Consider the following 21,254-nt stretch of genomic DNA (forward strand, 5'->3'; position numbering starts at 1 on the left):
GATTGGGGAAGCTCGTTCCATGGAGTTATTGATGTTTTGGATGACTCTCGTTTCTGCCACGCTCACTCTAAGAATCAGGGAGATTTTTATTCACTAAAAAATACAATCAGGGAATCTTAACCCAAGCACTATGACCAAAGTACTATCTTTTGTTTTTTTCTTGTCATTTTCACTTATTTTTGGATACTCTCATTCGTCATTCTCAGGCTTTTTCTTTTGTCCAGTTTTGTTTTGTTGACCAAAAATGTCTTTGTTCCTAGCAATAATGCTAACACAATTATTTTCTGCAGAGGATTTCACAAATGTTAGAGCAGTTATTATTGATTTTATAATTATTAATTTCTCAAGTTATTATTAATTTTTATATAAATTCATCATCAACACCACGTTATTGTATATCATTTATAACTTATTACTTTATTATAATAAACAATTTTTGTGAACAAAAATGGTAACTCTAAACTTATTACATGTTTTATAAAAAAGGGCTTATTACTCGTTTTGTTTTGTTTTTTGTTTTTTTTTTCTACCAAAATTCAAATTATACCATTTAATTACTTTTATGTTTGTTGAAGTGATATTTTCATGTATAAAGTTTATGTAATGTTTGGTTGGGGTGAGAAAGGGATTAATGGAGAAGGGGAGAAGGAAGAGGGAGAGAAGAGAAGATTATGATGTATAGATGTTTCATTGTTTGGTTGTGGTGAAAGGGAAAGGAAAGAAGATGGGTGAATATTTCACTTGGATTTACCATTTTATTCATTCCAAATGGGAGAGAAAATGACTATGCACTGAAGATTACGAAAATACTCACATTATCCATTGTTTCAAATTACAATAAAAGTATAATGTTAATTTAATTTTTATCTTTTCACTTTTCTATTTCTTTATACTCCCATTTTTTTTCATCCTCTTAACAAAATAGAGCATTAAATTTTTATCATCTTAGTTCTTAAATTTTAATATTTTTTTTTTCAAATTATTCATTACCTCTATTAATTGTCATTACATTGTTAAATCCAATAAAACAATGTTGTGTTACATTTGTAAATAGTGCTAGTTTTATAAAAGTCAATGGATGGTATGACCAATTTGATTGGAATGTTACTAAAAGTTAAGAGCTAAATTGATAACAAGAACTAGTTTTGAACCTTATCAATTTAGCCTTGAAACTTTATTTCTATGTCAATTTGGTCATTTCTTCTAGTGACTGTCTATTAAATTATCATTAAATCCAGTAAAACAACATCGTATTACATACATAAATAGTGTCAAGTTTTATAAAAGACAATAAAATGAAGGATTCATTTCACAAGAATGTTAAGAGTTATTAAATAAAATAACAGGCATTAAACGTTATGAATAAAAATGATCATTCATCCAAATTTAAAAGAATGACTGGATTTTACTCTTTTTTTTCTTTTTCTTGTGGGCAAGTTCATGGTTTATTTTTTCATCTCAGTAGCTGGTTTGCCCCAGGGAAGTTGATGATTGTAAATCGAGAAATTGATAATAATGAAATTAAAACTATAACAAAAGTTAAAAAAGAGGACGCTAGGAGTCAACAATGGCTGGTTTGCCCGAGAGGTTAAGGGGGAAGACTTAAGATCTTCTGCACATAAGTGCGCATGGGTTCGAACCCCATAGCCAGCACAATGGAATTTAGCTTTTGTCTATGGGAGCTTTTATTTATGGTTTTTGTCAAATAATTTTTTTTGATTGAATTTTGTCAAATAATTGGAGCTTGTGAGTTTGAAAACTACTAGTTTTGAAGCACGTGCAAGAGCACGTGTTAACTTGAAAAAATATTACAATTAAGGTTAGAACGATAAAAAAAAAATAATACACTAATCTATATATATATATAAAACCGAAGCTTTTGAAGCTCCCACAATTTTCCACATCAGCATTTAATTATTTATTTTTTCTATTTTTAAAATTTTGCTTTTTAAAAAAAAAATATTTTTATTTTTATTTTTTTCAATCTTTTATGCGACTCACTCATTCACTCTCTCTAACCTATACGCATTCTTAAAAGTTAAAACCCGAAACCCTAACTTTTGAGCTCTCTCTCTCTCTCTCCGCTTTGTCTTAGGTTCTGCCGTTTCCCCTTTCTCTCTTTATTCCTCAAACCTCTCCCTTACAAGCCATCCCCATTCGCTCATTCGCTCAGTTTAAAGCTTTATCTCAGCTTGCTTTGCTCGCTCTTCGCCGATTTCGGCGTATTTTCAGGTAATCTATATGATTTCACATTGGATCTGAAATTTTCTGCATTTTTTCATTAAAAAATATACAGATTGCATCAGATGGTTGAATTAGAACTTTGTTTCAGAAAATTAGGGTTCGTTTTCTTCTTCTTCTTCTTCTATTTCTAATTTTTTGAGATTTTCGATCAAAATCGCATAAAGTTGATTTTTTTTTTCTTTATCAAACCTAGGGTTCGATTCGATTAATTAGCAATCGATTAATACTGAGTACTTCAACTTTTTGTGTGTGTGTGTGTTCGAATCTGTAAAACTATTTGTTGATTTGAGTAAAATCTCTATGGATTTTCAAGGGACTAGAAATTTAACTAGGGTTTTGTAAATTTTGTTTCGTTACTGAACTGCTTGATTCTGATTTGATCATTTTTTTTGTTGGATTTTTTTCGATGAACGGTTTGGTCTTCACTACTCATTTGATCTGTTGAGTTGATTTTGCTTTTGAGTCCGTTTGATCTGTATGTATATTTATGTTCTGTTTGTGTGTATGTGTACATACTATTTGTGATTTTATTTTTTGAGATTTTCGATCAAAATCGCATAAAGTTGATTTTTTTTTTTCTTTATCAAACCTAGGGTTCGATTCGATTAATTAGCAATCGATTAATACTGAGTACTTCAACTTTTTGTGTGTGTGTGTGTGTTCGAATCTGTAAAACTATTTGTTGATTTGAGTAAAATCTCTATGGATTTTCAAGGGACTAGAAATTTAATTAGGGTTTTGTAAATTTTGTTTCGTTACTGAACTGCTTGATTCTGATTTGATCATTTTTTTTTGTTGGATTTTTTTCGATGAACGGTTTGGTCTTCACTACTCATTTGATCTGTTGAGTTGATTTTGCTTTTGAGTCCGTTTGATCTGTATGTATATTTATGTTCTGTTTGTGTGTATGTGTACATACTATTTGTGATATTTTGCAGCAAAGTGAAAAAAAATCAAGTTAATGCTTCTATGTCATCGTAAGATTTTTTTTTTTGATAGATTACTTCATGCTTCCTGAATCTCATTTGAAGTAATTTGTTGACTAATTGATATTTTTTTGGCAACATGTAAAACCCAAAAATATGGAATCATTGATTCAATGAAAATTATTAATGCAGAAAGACTGATTGCACAATTTTTATGAACATTTTCCATCAAATGTAAAATAGCATATATAGCCACCAAACACTCTACAGCTGACATGAAAAACAAATCAACATAAAACAATATACAAAGGCTGAAATTCAGTGCCACCAAAATTAAGCCTTTAATAGAATGGAATGGAAAGCTCTGTTTGTATAGAGGATAGGATGAAGGAAATGAAGGTCATATTACTTGAAATTGATTTACTTAATATTGGGTTTCTTCCTTTTAAGACTTGTATGAGCTTTATTTTAGAATTGCTTGAATTAGTGTAGGATATCTGTGGCTGTCAATACATGAGGTGAAATTAGCCTAATAGTCAGTTTGCTTAGCTACAGGCTATTTGATTAGCATGGGCTTTAGGAGATGATGACTAAAAGAAATTGACCATTAACCCAGATTTTTGGGTGCAAATTGGTTACATATGCATAGCAAAAACAAAACTAACGAATGTGTGCTAAAAAGGTGACCGTCATAGTAAAACAAGCATATATGGGGTCTATAAGATAAACCTCTAATGTTCTCTGCTAATTCTGGTACTTAGGACACCAGTTGCCTCAATTGTTGCAACTCCAAGTTGAGAGATCTGTTTTGCCAATTAAGTCCATGAACTTCTTGCTTGAGATTTCTAATTTCCTGATTAAGTCTATCCTTATGGAAGTACAATATCCAATTTGTCTATGTATAATTTTATGATTTTTGAATTTAATGTAAGAAACAATCACTTCCAAGTGATTCTGAATTGCAAAATATCAAAATGATTTGTTTCTATAATATTCCTTAAGAATGTTTATTTTTTTGGCAACATGTAAAACCCAAAAATATGGGGCCTTGCATGTCCATGAGAAAGGTTTTTAGAAGTAGAAGTTATGAAATCAATGATTCCATCAGAAGTTCATCCTCTTGGGGTAAGTTTCTGTGTCTAAGCCTTTTAAAGTGGTACTATATTGTTCTATCCCGTACACATCCATGACTTAGATTTGCTACCAAGAGGGAAAAAAAAAGAAAAAGAAAAAGAAAAAGCTTTAAGTGGATAAGCATAGGATGAGTGAAGATAAAATTTCTTTGTTAATGTTTAAGACAATAACATAAAGAAGTCTATTTAGTATTTTTGCACACTGTTTGTGTAACTTCTTTTCTTTTTTCCAGTACAGATTTCTTTTTTATTATATTAATTGGTTTCTCAATTCTAAGAAACTCTTTTTTTCCCTTTGGTTTCTCAACTCCCCTGAAAGTGTTCAAAGAAATGCTTGAATAGAACTTTTGATCACCATATTTGATTGGATTGGTGTTGATTGCTTGCTTTCTAATTTTTTGGGTTGCATATACTTTAAATTTGTAGAATTTTAGTGTTTTGACTATTTTCAGTTCAACTAAAATAAGGAGGTTGTAATCAGATTATAACATATAATTTAGCAAATATAAATATTCATTAGGTTAGTTGTAATCAGATATAATATATAGTTAAGCAACTAAGAGATCAATTTAGTCCAATATTAACAAATTAAATGCAAATCATATTCATTTTAAAATATAATGTTATAGTGGCAATATAAGCCATGCATTACAAGGTTTGACACATTTTACACTTAGAAAAAGTAATGCAGCAAAATGGTTGAAATCATGACGAATCCAATCAGATTTTAAATTTATTAAGAGATTAGTAAGGACTCTATAGATGTTCACAAATTCAATGGCCCACCACTACAACCAATGGATCAGATAGATAATTAGATTGCTAGGATAATATTGATGCTACATCTTGTGCTACACTATCTATAGAGGTTTGCTTTGGTATTTCAGGTTCTGCAGTTGAATCTAGACATGTACATTCATTTGTTTTACAAGTTTTCAAAAATAACTATTAGTATGTGTAAGTACAGGTATGGTGGAAGATATGAAGCATTCATTTTTAACAATTTTTTTTTCTTTCTATTTCTTCTATATTATTTTCGTGAATAAAAGGCAGTAGAACAAATTAAGATTATATACGCTACACAAATCTGTTTGAGAAATTTTGGCTCTTTCTTTGTATTCAATATTTGAAGTTAGGGTATGTAGATTAGTAGATATATAGTTTAGTGATCTAGGGAGGTGGATGAAAATTGTGACTAAGATACTTGGAAGATTCTTCCAAACATTGTGCTTTCAACCGGGGTGAGTAATTGGTTGCCATACATAGAGCTGAACTTGGAAATTGGTGCTGAAATATGTTCGAAGAACTTCATCTTTGAGACTTATTTAAGTTTTTATGTCGCTTCTCTTTCAGATAATGATTTAAAGTAGTTGATTCTTCAAGTGGTTTTTATTTGAAACTGATGTAAATTACTTATAGTTTTTAATAACGTTTTAGAGAAAAAGAATGATTGAACTTTTACTTTTAGTTTTAATGTAGAGCTATATTCCATTTGCAATAAGATGCTGTCGCAAATTCCATTGATGACTTACATTAGTCCCCTCTCTATACCTGTCATCAATAAGTTATTTATGGAATGTTTTCCATATTATCATTTGACCTTTTTCAAGTTTTATACAGATAATTTCCATTATTAGCAAGTATGCAGCCATGAAATGCAACAATGACTTTTGTTCATGAGCTACAATGCCACTTGGGTTGATTACTTGATGGACAAAGTAGTCTCTTAATAGTTCTTTTAGCCTTTTCTTTTACTATGAGGTTGATTAATACACTAATCTATATATATATATAAAACCGAAACCTTTGCTGGCACCATAATTTTCCACGTCAACACAATATTTAAAAAAATAAAAATAAAAATAAAAACATTATAACTCCTCAAAACCCTAGCAACCTTATCCCTCTCTCAAGTTAAGAAATATAAAGCCACGGTTTCTGCAAACTCTCTCTCTCCAAACTTAAATATCAAATTCAACTCCTTTAATTTCTCTTTATATTTTTGAGGCTTCTATAGAGTTATAGTGAGTTATGTTGATTTTGTTTTTTGTGTGTGTGTGTGTGTATAGATGGTCATAATACTCCGGTATTCCAAGAGAAGTTTGTGTTTTTGTTAATTGAAAGCCTTAGAGAGATAAGTGTTGCAATTTGGAACAGCAATACAGAAGATGATTTCAGTGGCAGCGGAAAGTAATTACTTTGTCTCATATTTTTGTTTTTTGAATTGATTTTGTGTGCTTTTTAGACCCTTTTGGATCAATTTTGTTAATTGGGTGTTTTTTTTTTTTTTTTTTTTGATAGGGTCCAATTGGGGAAGGTTTTTTCAAAGGGTTATGATGACCGCACTTGGTGTCTGTATACTAATAGTGGGGGGTAAGTGCTATAAATTACTAATCATTTTAAGTGTATAATCTGTTTCTAAAATTTAAGTGGATGGAGGGGTTTAAGTTTGCTCAAATTAACAGAATCTTCACATGTTCTTGTAGTGGAAAGGCTTTGATAGTTTTATTGAGTTAATTCAAAGTCCTGATATATTAATAAGTTTAGATTATATAGTAACACAAACAAATTAAATTCGTTGCTACCCGTAGAATACTGTGTAGTTTGGATTATATTGTAACACAATCAAATTAAATTCGTTGCTACCCATAGAATACTGTGTGAAGAAGTTGTTACAATGCTCAAATTTTAACTTCATTTTTGTTCACCATTGAATACTCATGTAATCAATTTCCAATTCAGTGTTCAAGAATTAAACCAAAATTCTAACTACGCTATCATAAAATATTATTATTAGTATGAATTTTATGGAGTTACAGTGTTCAGGAATTAAACCAAAATTCTTTAAAATTATCTATAATATTTTGTCCTTCGAAAATTTTCTCTCTTTAATTTTAGTATATTGTGTTTCTTAAACTATAGAGAGATTTTCTTTGTTTCTTATTCTCAATAATAAATCATTTTATTGCAATACCGGTAATTGTTTGAGAAATCCAATATGTTCATATCTCTATAGAATAGAGAATAGTAGAAACCAATTTTATTACAACTACTTAAATTGGGTTGACTTAATTCTGTACAATTACAAAGTATAGCATGAAAGATAATGGAATTAATTGTTGTAATTTTTATTTTCTTTCCATGTTTTGAATTTCCTCTATATTATTATTACAACTAAGCAAAGATTGAGAAAGTAACATTACTACTCTAATTTGAAGTTTAATGCGTCCTTCTCAAGTCATGGTCTTTATTTATATATTTGCAGTTTATATTTCTAACCGTTGATGAGAAATTAAGGCTCAGTTGCACAATATGTGTAAATTCTTCAGAATGCTACTTTAAATAGTAAGTCAATGTATCTCTTACATTTAGGTATTAGTTAGAATTATTTTCAAATGATTGTACCAATAAAAGTGAATGTGTATAAATTTTGTTTAACTATCCCGTGCATCGCACGGGTTAGCGACTAGTAGTACTATAAAATTGAATGTTTGGTAACACTATAAAGTAGACAATAAAAAATAAAAAACCTCCACTTTTTCTTTAGCTAACAAATGAAGCTAGGAGCAACAAAGTAATTTCAACCAAATATGTCAGCAGAAAATTGTAGAGGGAAACACCAAAAAGGGCTCCAAGCTCCAAAGTTTATTTCAACTCACATATATCTTTAAGAGCAACAATGTAATTTTACCAATCTGTTGAGCCTCTACCGTTTTAAGCTTTTTAGTGTCATTTTGCCAAATACAAGCAACTCAACTATCTTTTTTTATATAGAGTATAGACATAGATATAGAAACAAAGTTGAGAATTAATTTTCCAACAATCTTACATCTTGCTAAATTTTCATCTAATCATTGAACCTCTCTTTTGGTGAGTATTGAAATTGATTGTTTCAAGCAAAACATTTCACCTATTGAGGATAAAAATGAATTTCCAAAAAATAAATATAGCCCACCTATCTATTTAAACGAACATAGCTGCACATGTTTTCTATTTTTACACCAAACATTATTTTGATCTCATATTTGGAAGGATTAAACAACCACAAAGCACGTTAAATTGGGCTGTGTAGAAACTGGGCTAGACGAATTACTAGAAAAGATCATAGGCTCAGGGAAGTTATTTTGGGCCTTGTATTGGGCTTTCTAAAATTTGACAAATCTCAAACCGAAGGCAGTACTAATATATTGTGGGCTATTGCTCTCGAAGAATTTTATAGCATAAGTGGAAACTATCATCATCTGAACCAAAAACTCATCTTGTGAGTTATGAGTTATGAAGGACCACTTTATTTTTCAAATCAATGAAGGCAAGCCTCATCTTGACAACAGATTTAGGCACTGCAGTTAAAGCATTTTATCACTAACATAACAAAGCAAATAAAATGTCAAAATTACGATTGATTTTATTGTGACAATCTTATGATTCTATGTTTAATATGACAAATAACAACTTATACAGTTGGTATTTTCAAGAGCCATATAGCTCATTAGAATTAGCCGTTTCACCTATAGATAGAATATGAATTCAAATTCTCTCCCACCTATTTAAATAGATCCTAAAAGCCGTTATTTGTTGTGTTGAGTGGAGACAAGCGGTTGCGCTATTTTTATTATAAAGATAGATTTTTTTTTTTTTGAAGTATTATAAAAATAGTTTATATTTTAGATGAATCTTTATTACCAAAGTATTAAATGGCTTATATTAATTGTTAGGATAGCTTACGCTAGTTAAAATTCCAACAATTATTTATTATCTTTCAAGAAATTTAGAATTCTACTCCAACTAAATTCTATTACAAAAATTATAAAATTTATTTTGATCAAATATCACAATTTTGTGTTTTAATATAATGAAATCTACAAATTACATAATGTGCGAGTAAAAAATGATGAACTATCCTCCTAAGAGCACAATTAATTTATAATATAGGGCTACTAATAATTCATAATGGAAGATTTGAATAAGAACAAAGCTTTACATAAAACTTTGCAAAGGTGACTATATTATTCATAAACAAGGAAACAATACACTCTTTTCTCAATAACAAGCTCTAAAAAGGGCTCTAAGATTATGTTATTTCTCTACAATTCTCTTTATGAATTTTTTGGGTTACTTTATGTGTGTCTTTCTCTTTGCCCTTATTCTCCCTTGTATTTGCCCTACTCAGGGATGTGCTATCCTTGCACAACTAGAGGGCTTTTTGTCCCATTAGACTCTTACTTCTCTACTTTCATGACGAATTAAGACTTTTTGGAATCTTTACACTATTCAAATTAGTCATTCATAAATGCAATTGTGCCAAGCATGTGAGCCACATTAATGCAGTGGTGTCTGTCGCTTTATCACGAAGTTTCAGTAAATTTCCTCGAACAATTCTGCATTTCCCAAAATTCCTCCTCAGTGGCTTGACAAGTACATCTTCCTTGGTGGCCCGATAAGTGTCTCATCGTTAGATCCCTTATAGCATTCCCAATGAGAATAGTATCCAGTCCTAGACCATGGTCCAAGATCCAACTCTTTCAAAGAGGTCAGTCATCAGAATGGGTCAGTCAGTATTGGGCTTATTTTCATTCTAAACCCAATGTTACTTTAGCTCAAAAACCACTTCCCTATACATAACATAACATTCTTAGGCCAAGTGACTCAATATGTACATATTAATTCATTAAAATTTCATGTGACTCACGAATTATTAACATTTTTTCTTACAAGAAAAGATTTATTTTTTTTATAATTAATCTGCGTTTAAGTGTATTGCATGGCCGTGTTTAAGATTTCTTCCTTTTTTTTTTTTTTTTTGGGGGAAGCATGGACAATACGGTGTCGTAGTAGCGTTTGCTCGTTATAGCGGAGCAATCATTAGTCATAGAAACAGAATAATACATATCCGTACCAAATCATAATGGTTAAATGGGCCAATTTTATTTAATTAGCCATTCACCAATGACAGCTCTTTTAAGAATCAGTTAATCCAAAGTTGTTAAGGAATCCTCGTATGTGTTTTCTCTTCAACTCAAAACCTCTGTCCCAGAATCTCTCTCCACTCTTTTTTGTGATACGTAAGTTTTCTTCTTTTACAATTTTTTTTTTTTTAAATTGCAAATTAGTTTGGATGTTATTGTTGAATGTTTGATAAAAGCATTGTTCTGGTTGATTTTCTTGTAAAATTATAGATACCCGCTTCGTCTTTTGGTGTTTAGAAAACCACATGTTGTGTTTTTCGTTAATTTTGGACGCGGTTTGTGAAAACCCCATGTTGTATTTCTTTGATTTATAGGATGTGGTTTGTGCCTTTGTGGTAATCTTGTTAAAGTTGGTGTTTTTATGGATCTTTTTGCGTTTCTTGATAATCTGTCCAATTTAAATTTGAGATTTAGTTCATTAGGTTTGTGAGACTCTTGTATTGTGATTGATTATGATAATTTTATGGATAATATGCTGAATTCATGTTGTGGCAGTGCCAATTTTTTGGTGTGGTTTTAGATATTATGTTGTTGGTGTTATAGGAACCAGAACTACTATTGAATTTGATCTGAATTTTTGTATTTGTATTTTTTGTTTGATTCATTGCAGAGAGAATTTTTTATTTTTTAAGAAGGAAAAATGTCGCGATACTTAATTGAGCTCTATCAAAACAATATGAAGACCAGTGGTGAAGATATACTAAGTGCAATAATCCCTTTGATGAAACTTCTTTCCCTTACGGTTATAGGTCTGGGTCTTGCACACCCCAAAACCAAAATAATCCCAAAAGCGACATTTAAGCTTCTCAGCAAGCTCGTTTTTGCTCTCTTCTTGCCCTGCCTAATATTTACTGAACTGGGTGAAAGCATTACAGTTGAGAACTTTGCTGATTGGTGGTTTATTCCAATTAATGTTGTAATCAGTACCGCTATTGGTTGCCTCCTTGGGTGCATAGTTGTGCTAATTTGCCGCCCACCTCCACAGTTTAAAAGATTTACCATTATCATGACTGCATTTGGTAATACTGGAAATATCCCTCTTGCACTTGTTGGATCTGTCTGTCATACTAAAGATAATCCATTTGGGCCCCATTGTCATTCAAGAGGGGTGGCTTATGTCTCTTTTTCGTCATGGGTTTCTGTGATTCTTGTTTATACCCTTGTGTATCACATGATGGAGCCTCCACTGGAGTACTATGAGATTGTTGAAGAAGGGGCTGAGATTGAGATTGAGGAACAAGCAGTCAATGATGCCAGTAGGCCTCTCCTTGTTGAAGCTGAATGGCCGGGTATGGAAGATAAAGAAACTGAGCATTCAAAGCAACCCTTTATTGCTAGAATTTTCCAAAGCATATCAAGTGTATCTCAGTCGTCTGTTCCTGACCTTGAGGTTACAGGAGAAGGAGCTCCGAACAGTCCCAGGTCCATTAGGTGTTTGGCTGAGCCTAAAGTTGTCAAGAGGATCAGAACTGTTGCTGTACAAACTCCAATACGGCACATACTTCAACCCCCAACTTTTGCTTCTCTTTTAGCTATCATTGTTGGGATGGTGCCTCAGATCAAGGCTTTTTTCTTTGGATATGATGCTCCACTATCTTTTGTCACTGACAGTTTAGAGATTTTAGCCGGTGCAATGGTGCCTTCTGTGATGCTTGTTCTTGGGGGTATGCTTGCTGAGGGGCCAATTGATTCAAAACTTGGTCTTCGAACTACAATTGGTATAAGTGTGGCAAGGCTCTTGGTGCTTCCTCTTCTTGGAATTGGTATTGTTGCTTTGTCTGATAAGCTTAATTTTTTGGTCCACGGTGATGCAATGTACAGATTTGTGCTTTTGTTGCAATACACAACACCAAGTGCAATTTTACTGGGAGCGATTGCCAGCTTGAGGGGATATGCAGTTAGTGAAGCTTCAGCACTGCTATTCTGGCAGCATGTGTTTGCCCTGTTCTCCCTTTCCTTGTATATTGTTATCTACTTCAAAATAATCTCATATGTTTGAGGTTTGCATCATATTTTTCTGTCGTAAAGGCCCTCAGTCTATTGGTTAAATGCCATCGGATTACTGCAGTCTCTCTGTTCATTACAGCATATTTGTTTAAGTAAGGTTTACTTGCTTAGTTGCTGCTCTATGTTCTCTGGTGGGTACTGGTGATGGAAGTGAATGATGCTTCTCCCCTGTAAATTGATGGTTCCTTTATGAAACTTGAGTAGGTTCTTGTCTGTAAAAGCTATGTAGCACCCAATTTAGTCATCTTATTTTGACTAGAAATTGTGTATAGCTCAGAAATGTTTGTTAAATTATGTCAATGCCTTGTTTTCACCTGAAAATGAAAGGCTTAGACCCGCCCTCCCCTTTTTCTTTCTCTTCATTTGATACTGAAATTTCAAAACCATGCTTGTCGTGTTTTGTGTTATAAATCCATCTTGTACTGATGGTTTTCCAATTAAATAAATGAATGAATACAGCATTTATTGAAAGTTGACCCATTACCCAAATTGTTTGTATTAGATCATTTTTAGAATTATATGTTTGTTTTTCTGTTTGTTTGTTTGTTTTTATTTTATTTTTATTTTTAATTTATATTTCTTATTGAATAGTATTTCATTTCATTCAGAATTTAGATAAGGAAAAAATCTCCACATAACAATGCCAAATTTTCAATTAGTTGCCATTGTCTAACTGAATCCTAGTGATCAGTCTGTTAAAATAGTGAAAAGGGGAAGTACAGTAAAAGTTAAATGGGAAGTGGATCTAAAGCATAATTTCTTTTCTGCTTAATATATGTCTTTAGGTTTTTTGGAATTTTTTTGGTAGTACCAGATATTAATTGAGCCAAAAGGAGTAAATAGTGGCTCCATGGACCATGAACGCTGAAACTCCCAAGTTACTGGATTGTACAACCCGGTGGCTGATTCCATGTACTCAGATCACAGTTACTGAAATCAGAGATATGATTGATTTTGGTTCTTCATACATGATTGATTTTGGTTCTTTAAACTGATTTTGTGATTAAGACTTGAAAATTTAGCAGACAGGCAGAAATGTGCATTAAAAGCCATTTGAAAAATGATGTAATGGACTGCTTGTTTAGGATTGAAACATGCTAACCTACTTAGATCCCATTTTAGGCCTTTTCATTTGACCTTGGAAATCATGCATATTCGTCTTACCTTCAGAACTCTGGAATTGTTTGCATTGACAATATAAGTTAGGGTGCTGGTTGAGATTGATAGGTTCACCACCTAATTTTATCAGTTTGCATTTGTTGGAAAATAATTTTTGTTGTAGATCTGTTGTTGGTATCATGGACATATCACTACTAACTTATTAATTTGTTGTCCAAAATTTTGAGATTATCAACAAAAATCTCATAGTAATGTGGAAACTAGAAAATAGATATGGAAAAAGTATCTTTTTGAGATGGTCTCATAAAACCTCTCTAATAGTATGTGTGGGTTTTACACGTGTAGGTATTACATATTGTGAAAGGGCAGTCTCATAAGACCATCTCATAAGATATCCTTTCATAGTTATGAGGTTTATGTACTACCTTCATTGTCGTAGTCAATCTCATAAGATACCCTCTCCTTATGCTTTGTGCCATTTTTTTTTTCTTTCTTGTACTTTTTGGAGTCATTGAGAGTTGAGACAAAGTTTGTTAGACGAATACCACTTGTATAAGGAGAATAAAAAGAATATATTCTATATAATCTCTTGTATAAGGAGAATAAAGAGAAGATATTCTGTAAAATGAAAAATGTAGTACAATGAGTGCATGGAATAATTTTGCTTTGCTCTCAAATTGGGAGTAAAGGAGTTATATGACTCCAAAACACATACTTGTTCCTGACATCCTACCTAGTCCCAAACACCGATGTAACATGGGTTTTAGTGGTATTTTAATAGTTGTCAATGTTGAACATGTTCGATTCGACACCAAAATGAGACATTCTAACTAGTCCCAAACACCAATGTAACATAGGTTTTAATGGTATTCTAAAAGTTGTCAATGTTGAATGTGTTCGATTCGACACCAGATGGAAGATTGGCCATATAATTTGTATTTCCCTCTATGATATTCTTCTCATCAATCAGCCATGTCATCTACATGTTATCTATACTGTTATATTTGAATGCATAGTTTTAGTAAATGTGAAACCTTTGGTTTACACCCATACATTATAGCATAGATACTAGCATATATATCAATCTCGCATCACTGTAGCCTTGCCAAATTGACTTTTTTTTTTGAGAAACAAATTGACTTCATTCTGTGGGTTTAGTTTATCAGATTTTTTTTAAAAAAATTTAGAAGTTTATCATTTGGTTTCCTTTAATAATTATGTGTACTAATATTTACAAACATTGGGGATGTTGGTCTGGAATTTTATTATATCTATATGAATTTAATTGCATAATTATGTTATCAAGATTAATGTTGTACTTCTCCCCTCACTTTCAATCAATTCCGTCAACTCCTAGCACACTTCCCTAAATTTAATTAAAAAAAAAAAAATCCTAGCATACAGACGTGTGTGTGTGTGGCAAGATATAACTATATAAGGAAGCTTGCAGGGACAAATTACGAGAAAATAACGTTGTTTGGCGTACCATTTTCTCTTTATAATATTCCAGTGCACTACAAGTCACACCATTTCCAACTTCTCAACAAAGAAACCAAGATGACACTTATTTAATATAATTTATTCAAATAAAGTTTTCATTAAAAATTATTTACTACATTTTTTTTTGAGAGTCTATTTTACTATATTTTAGTAGTGATAAATTCTCAGTTGGTTATTAATTTCATGTACTATAGTACTTTATTGGAAAACAATTTTTGATAAAATTCAATAGTTATATCAAGAAGAGAAGATTTGAATTCTGGATGTCATAGATATATAAAAAAGTGTCAACTAATTAAGTTACAAGGCTTTTGTTTGCTTTATTTATAAAACTCTTACATGAACTAAATTATTAAATATTAAATTATGTATTTTACTTTCATTTAATAATAGTATGTATACTTATATTTAAAAACACATACATGAGAGATAGTAATTTGGAATTTTGTTATGACTATATGAATTAAATCACACTAAGATTATGAATAATGCTAAAGATATAAACATTTTTACAAAAAAATTTATAAATTGTTAATGTGATAAATGATTATTGGTAATGAAAAAACAATATCTATGGTAGGTCTAGGTAAAAATCAATAAAAAATTAAATATATTAATAGTTTGTAACGATAACATTACTCTAAGATTATATTATGTAATAGTGAGTAATTATTATTATTATTATTCTTTTGTATTTTAGCATTTATTTTACTACAAGGACATTTGTCTATGGGTGGTAATATTTGTAGATGCCCAATTTGTAAGAAGTGACACGAATAGTCCTTGACAACTTTTATATCCGAGACTTCCATACACACATGACAACGATCATGAGATAGTACCACACACCACAACGATCGTGAAATAGCACCACACTCAAGACTGCATAGCACCCACAATTTTTGGTTCCGGTAAACAAAATCGAAATGAGACAATATAAGATTTATCCGTGTTTATTATCGTTATGAAACTCCAAAATGTAGTGTGAAAAGACAGTTCAAATTGTTTAGCCCCCCTTTTTACATGAAGAGAACGCAGGGTGTTGGGTGCATCAGCAACTGCAGCATTTGAATTTCTTCAATGTGAATCTTTTTTAGGTCTCCCAGCATCATCTTCCAAATCCCTACGCTCTCTTTCAGTTTCCTTCAGAAGAAAATCGACCCACAGAGCTGCAAGGGACTGGTAGAGATAATATACGCTTTAGACTAACTATATCCCTTGCTTAGTAGACAGAATTCACATATGCATACTTGATATCTGGCTAGAATGTTAATGCTTACAGTACATGCCAGAATGGCAGCATTTTGTTATTATTATTATTGATAAGTTATATGCACCCAATGGATCTTGAACCTACAACCTCATCCATATCTCATGATTATATGAGAAGAAAGTGCCCAGTCAAGCTACTCATTGCCATCAAGATGGCAATATAAACATTGGAACAATTTGATCAGCCTCAGTTTCAGAACTGGGCATGTTTCATGTCAGCGTATTTTGTTGATAAGTATTTTTCAGGCCATATGAGAAACATGAACAAAATCATATCTGCCCCCAATCTAGCCTAGAGTAAAGATCATGCCCAAATGACCACATGCAAAAAAAAAAAACCCACCAACAATGGAAAGCACCAAAAGATCCTGAGCAAGCAAAATGCATTTTTATAGACATCCACCAGCCAAATCTTTAGAAAAAAACGATTACCTGGTTTTCCAATGCCGCTGATTCAGCCAAACTTCCTCCCAGGATGCCACCACCTAGGCGGCCAGGTAGCCCTAGTACTCCACGAACAACACCTTGTTGAGCAGCACCAATTCTTTGCTTTTCTTCATCAGAGAATTGCAGAATGCGAACCATAAGATCCAGAACCTGCCCAAATGAAAAATAAAAAATTCTAAGTAGAAGAAATGTAGGGCAGTGGATTACGCATCAAAACTGTCTCAATTTTACACATGTAAAACATGGGAACAGAGATTCCATTCCCAGTGTGCATCCTGAAGGAACTATAATCTTAATATGAAAAAACGTACCTCGTTGCTGTGATTTCTTTGGAAGTAGGTCACTAGTAATTTGATCACAAGGCGCCTGCCAACATTTACCAGTCATATTATTATGTGTTTACAGTCTCCCACCTCACACGAGGCAATGTAGTGGGGAAGACAACGTATTCATATACAATAATAAAATGATAACGGATAACCAATGTCTAAAAGCAATAGTTTAATTCAAAATTAAACCTACTAACCTGTCAACATGATTTTTGAAATCCATTGACAACCGATTAAGAGTTGCTATACTATTCTCAAGACAACGCTGTACTTTTGCATTGTCTTCCTCAAGCTTATGTACTCTGTTTTTCCATTCTTCTAGCATCTTTTCAGCTTGGGAAAACTTTGCCAATATTTCTTCCTTTTCTCGCTTTGATACTTCTGCCTGTTGATTTGCATCCTGGAGATGACAAATCAAAAGAAATTTCTTCCATAAGTACATAAAAATTTTGTGAAGCAGACATTCACTCCTAATAGAAAGTGCACACCAGCTAGCTTTAAAAATGTGTATATAAAAATGACTTCAAGAAACAAAATCATAAGAAAGAAGGAAATCCTTACTCCCAAAAGCTTTGAAAGTTTAGCTGCTTCTTCTTTTGCCCGTGCCAACTGTCCTTTGAATTGTCTCTCCTATACATCAGTAATCAAAGTGAATGACCTAACATGTCATGTGGGTTTCTATTGGTTACAATCCCCCCAAAACACACACACACACACAAAACAGCAAAAAGGAAAAAAAAGTATTCCTTTGTTTACCTGTATATCAATTTCAGCAGTGCAGCCACCCAAAGCTTTTTGTAGATTTAAAATCTCAGCAGATTTTTCACGAATTAAGTCATTCAGAATTTCAATGTTCTTGGACGAATCTTGTTTTGAAATTTCCTGCTGCAAATACTCTTCCAAATATTGACAATGTTTTTGTAGTTTAAAGATTTCATTATCCTCGTCCATTTTTTCAGAGACTTCAAATTCCTATATTGATGAAGGTGGAAAGTTTTAAACTAGATAAATTCAGATGCCAAATCCATCTAGAAAACAGAAATCTTACTATCTATAAATGTAAATGCAACATAGCAACAATGCACTGTAAATCCAATAATTAACCCAAAAAAAAAAAAAAAAAAAACATAGAAAGATCAAGAAAACGATACGTTTTGACTAGCTACTGTAGCTATGGCGGAAGATTCTTGCTGCATTTGCTGCATTCTTTCCTCTAAAGAGAGGGTTATTTCCTTTAATTTGTTGGAGATTTCAAGCAAGAAGTGATCAGTCATCATGATGGTTGCCAAAGGAGAGGAGGGAATTTTAGGAGGGAATTTTATATTCTTGATAATTACTTAATGAAAGAAAGAAATACCTACTCGGTTGTTAAATAGGAAATCAAAGCATGAAAAGCTAACAGAATTACCTAACAGGCTTTCACACGTGTCTTGCAATTTTAAGAGCAAGCCAAAAACTAAATAAATAAACCCACCCTGAATTTTTTTATTATAAAAAGACTGATACATTTCTTTTCCAGAAAATAGTAACCAATAGGTTGTCACTAGGGACTTATACTAATCAGATGCTATTAAAAATTAGTACTGACCGCCTCCCCCTCTCCTCCTCATCCATCTCTCTCTCACCAAACTTTAGGCAAAGTAGTGTACATAATTTTTCTTTCTAAACAAGAACCTATAGCCTTATAAATGAAAACCAAACAAAAACAAAGTCAAAAGCCGTAATATCAAGAAAATCATAACCTGATTTCACAGTCACTTTGTCTGTGTAGTGATTTGAGATCCTCCTGCAAAGATTTTTATTTATTTTTTTTTCTCAAGGATAGAAAAAGTAAATATCAGACATCTCAAAACAACAAATTGTTGAATGTGATGCAAGACAGCCTAGAACAGCTCCATCTAAGGGTTTTTTGGGATCACCACCAAACAAAAATGAAATTTGAAATGAATTTGTGAATATTATTAAGAGCTTTCTAGAGCTTCCGGGAAAGAAATAGATAAAGATAACAAGTAATCCTAGCTGAACTCAAATACAAATCCAAACTAATCCAAATACAAAACTAAATTCTATCTAAGCACATGAAATTTCATCCTAATCACAACTCAATAAATAAAAACTTAAAATATGAAAAAAAAAAAAAAAAAAAAATTGTAGCGTGACTAGCGTCTTCCTATGCCTGCATCATAATGATTTCTAAATCTTCAGACAGCACACATAGCATATGTCCTCAAGTTCATTCATTATTAAAAATAATAATAATAAATGGGTCTTTTTCTTTTCTTATTTTAAACTAAGAAACAAATAATGTGATCTTTTTAACAAGGTGGAAGCAGACTTTTTTTTTTTTTTTTTTTTTTTTTTTCAGAATAAATTCATTGATAAAAAAGGGTGAGACTCAAGTACACATTAAGTATATATAAACAAGCCACTCTAAAAGATTAAAAAAAGAAGAAGAAGAAGTCAATTACAAAGGCCTCTTCACGCCTGATTAAAGTAAAGCTTAGATTAAAATAATTTTATAAAAAATTTAAGAAAGTCCATCATTGCATGATTTGCTTTTGTATGACTTCAATTTATGTTACAATTTGATGAAAAAGTCATTATTTAAACGTGCAATGGTTTACAAAATATTTGTCGAATAGTTTTAGATATTGCAAATAAAACTCAAAAATTCAGATATTAAAACTTCTAAATGACTAAAAAATATTAAAGAATCAAATGATTCTCTGTTTAGAAATTATTGAAACAAAAATATATATATATATATATATATATGACTAAACAATAGAGAAATATAAGAGAAAAATGGGTTATATTCAAAAGAATAATTTTAATTATTGCAAACTTTTTTTATTTTGTAAAAAAGGATAAAGAGAGTTTGGAGGTTCATGTATGAAAATTACAATTTAAAAAATACAGGAAAAACCATAATATATATATAAACAAATAGAGAAAAAGAAAATAACATAAAAAGAACTCATACCTCAACTCTGTTTTTAAAAAATATATATTGGGGTTTGCTTTGCCTTTATAGTGTTCTTGATTAACCTCATAAATTTGGAGATAAATTATCAATGTTTGAATTTGAATTTAGATTGGACTTGTTAGAATTTGAGTTGAAAATTTTTTTTTTTTTTTGAAACGAATTTGAGTTGAAATTAAACTTGTCAGAAAGATAGAGTTTCATTATTAAGTTTAGACTAAATAAAAATAATTTTATTTAAATATTATATGACGTGGAAAATGATAAGAGTTTAAGAAGTCTAGGTTATATATATATATATATATATATATATATATATATAAAACGTGATAAATTTGAAATTAATTATTAATGAACAATTGAAACATAGCATTATTATATATACTTCTCGTGTTTTACAAAATATACACAAATAATGATATTTGATAGTTATGAGACATGGATGAATCACAATATACCTAAAAGTCAAAAGGACAAAAAGAACCAGAGAGTAAATTGACGATTTCTATGCCTATAAAACAAAATCAATGCAATCCTAAAAATGCATAATCATCATAACAAGATTAGTAACCCAATCGTAATGTTTTACACAGACCTTTTTCTGCTTCTAGCTTTTTGTTGAAATCCACTTTTTGCCTCGCCCTTTACCTGGTACAGAGGCACAGTAACCCAATCGTAATGTTTTACACAGACCTTTTTCTGCTTCTAGCTTTTTGTTGAAATCCACTTTTTGCCTCGCCCTTTACCTGGTACAGAGGCACATTTTGGCCTTGGGTGGCCATGGCTCCGCTTTTTTTTTTTTTTTTTTTTTTTGAAGCATATATATATAAGGGCTTTTTCAAATTTGGACTCAAGGAAAACAAAATCAGAAGCTAACATTTTGAGGTAGATTACACCTATGTCTGCAGAAAAAGAGACAGAGTTGAAACTGAGGAAGAAACAGGAAGGCCTTTTTTTTTTTTTTTTTTTTTTTTTTTTTGAGAATCGAGAAACCAGAGAAGGTAAATTGGAAATATGAAAAGAGAATGGCGTAGGTGACATATAAAAATGACAGTGCCACGTTTTGGTTTCTAGGTTAGCCACCATATCATTTCTCATTTTTTTTTTTTTAACGAAGCTAGTGCCACGTTGATTTGAATAAAAATAAACCACATCACGTTTTTTGATAATAAGTCATATAAAAAAAAAAAAACTTAATAAGCCCATAATTAGCCAATAGAATAAAAAGACAATGTTTCTAAAAAACAAAAACAAAAGATAATCACCTTAAGTTTACCTGAATACATTTTAAAAAGAAAAATTCTGGGAGCACATAACAAACTACAACA

The 21,254-nt window shown here is 31.4% G+C and overlaps 2 protein-coding genes and 1 non-coding gene across 5 annotated transcripts; 2 read left to right on the forward strand and 1 right to left on the reverse strand.

Moving 5' to 3' along the window:
* Nucleotides 1-1,570: 1,570 nt before the first annotated feature.
* On the forward strand, nucleotides 1,571-1,653 carry TRNAL-UAA. The gene has a single exon. It is a non-coding gene; the product is annotated as a tRNA-Leu (tRNA).
* An 8,555-nt stretch (nucleotides 1,654-10,208) lies between these two features.
* Nucleotides 10,209-12,747, forward strand: LOC115974045 (protein PIN-LIKES 2-like). Its single transcript, XM_031094273.1, has 2 exons — nucleotides 10,209-10,365; nucleotides 10,880-12,747. The coding sequence occupies exon 2, from the start codon at nucleotides 10,910-10,912 to the stop codon at nucleotides 12,266-12,268; it is 1,359 nt and encodes a 452-aa protein (XP_030950133.1). The 5' UTR covers nucleotides 10,209-10,365; nucleotides 10,880-10,909; the 3' UTR covers nucleotides 12,269-12,747.
* A 2,913-nt stretch (nucleotides 12,748-15,660) lies between these two features.
* Nucleotides 15,661-20,590, reverse strand: LOC115974065 (golgin candidate 3-like). 3 transcript variants are annotated; one of them, XM_031094286.1, is made up of 8 exons: nucleotides 20,522-20,577; nucleotides 18,095-18,729; nucleotides 17,700-17,915; nucleotides 17,505-17,573; nucleotides 17,141-17,343; nucleotides 16,926-16,980; nucleotides 16,600-16,764; nucleotides 15,661-16,074 (listed from the first exon to the last, which is right to left on the reverse strand). In XM_031094286.1, the coding sequence occupies exons 2-8, from the start codon at nucleotides 18,218-18,220 to the stop codon at nucleotides 15,973-15,975; spliced, it is 936 nt and encodes a 311-aa protein (XP_030950146.1). In that variant the 5' UTR covers nucleotides 18,221-18,729; nucleotides 20,522-20,577; the 3' UTR covers nucleotides 15,661-15,972. The 3 variants fall into 3 exon arrangements, with proteins under 3 accessions (XP_030950146.1, XP_030950155.1, XP_030950151.1); XM_031094295.1 differs by having other exon boundaries at nucleotides 15,662-16,074; nucleotides 18,686-18,729; nucleotides 20,522-20,578; XM_031094291.1 differs by lacking the exon at nucleotides 18,095-18,729 and having other exon boundaries at nucleotides 15,662-16,074; nucleotides 20,522-20,590.
* Between the last annotated feature and the right edge of the window lie 664 nt (nucleotides 20,591-21,254).

This window comes from Quercus lobata, chromosome 1 (assembly GCF_001633185.2).
Source record: "Quercus lobata isolate SW786 chromosome 1, ValleyOak3.0 Primary Assembly, whole genome shotgun sequence".
NCBI classification, from domain to species: Eukaryota; Viridiplantae; Streptophyta; class Magnoliopsida; order Fagales; family Fagaceae; genus Quercus; species Quercus lobata.

Excerpts from the sequence above, each read along its gene's own strand:
- LOC115974045 (XM_031094273.1), top strand. The coding sequence starts at position 10,910 with ATGTCGCGATACTTAATTGAGCTCTATCAAAACAATATGAAGACCAGT.
- LOC115974065 (XM_031094286.1), bottom strand. The coding sequence starts at position 18,220 with ATGATGACTGATCACTTCTTGCTTGAAATCTCCAACAAATTAAAGGAA. Across the intron at positions 17,916-18,094 it reads CTACAGTAGCTAGTCAAAAC|GAATTTGAAGTCTCTGAAAA; the intron begins GTATCGTTTTCT and ends TCATCAATATAG. Across the intron at positions 17,574-17,699 it reads CTGCTGAAATTGATATACAG|GAGAGACAATTCAAAGGACA; the intron begins GTAAACAAAGGA and ends ACTGATGTATAG.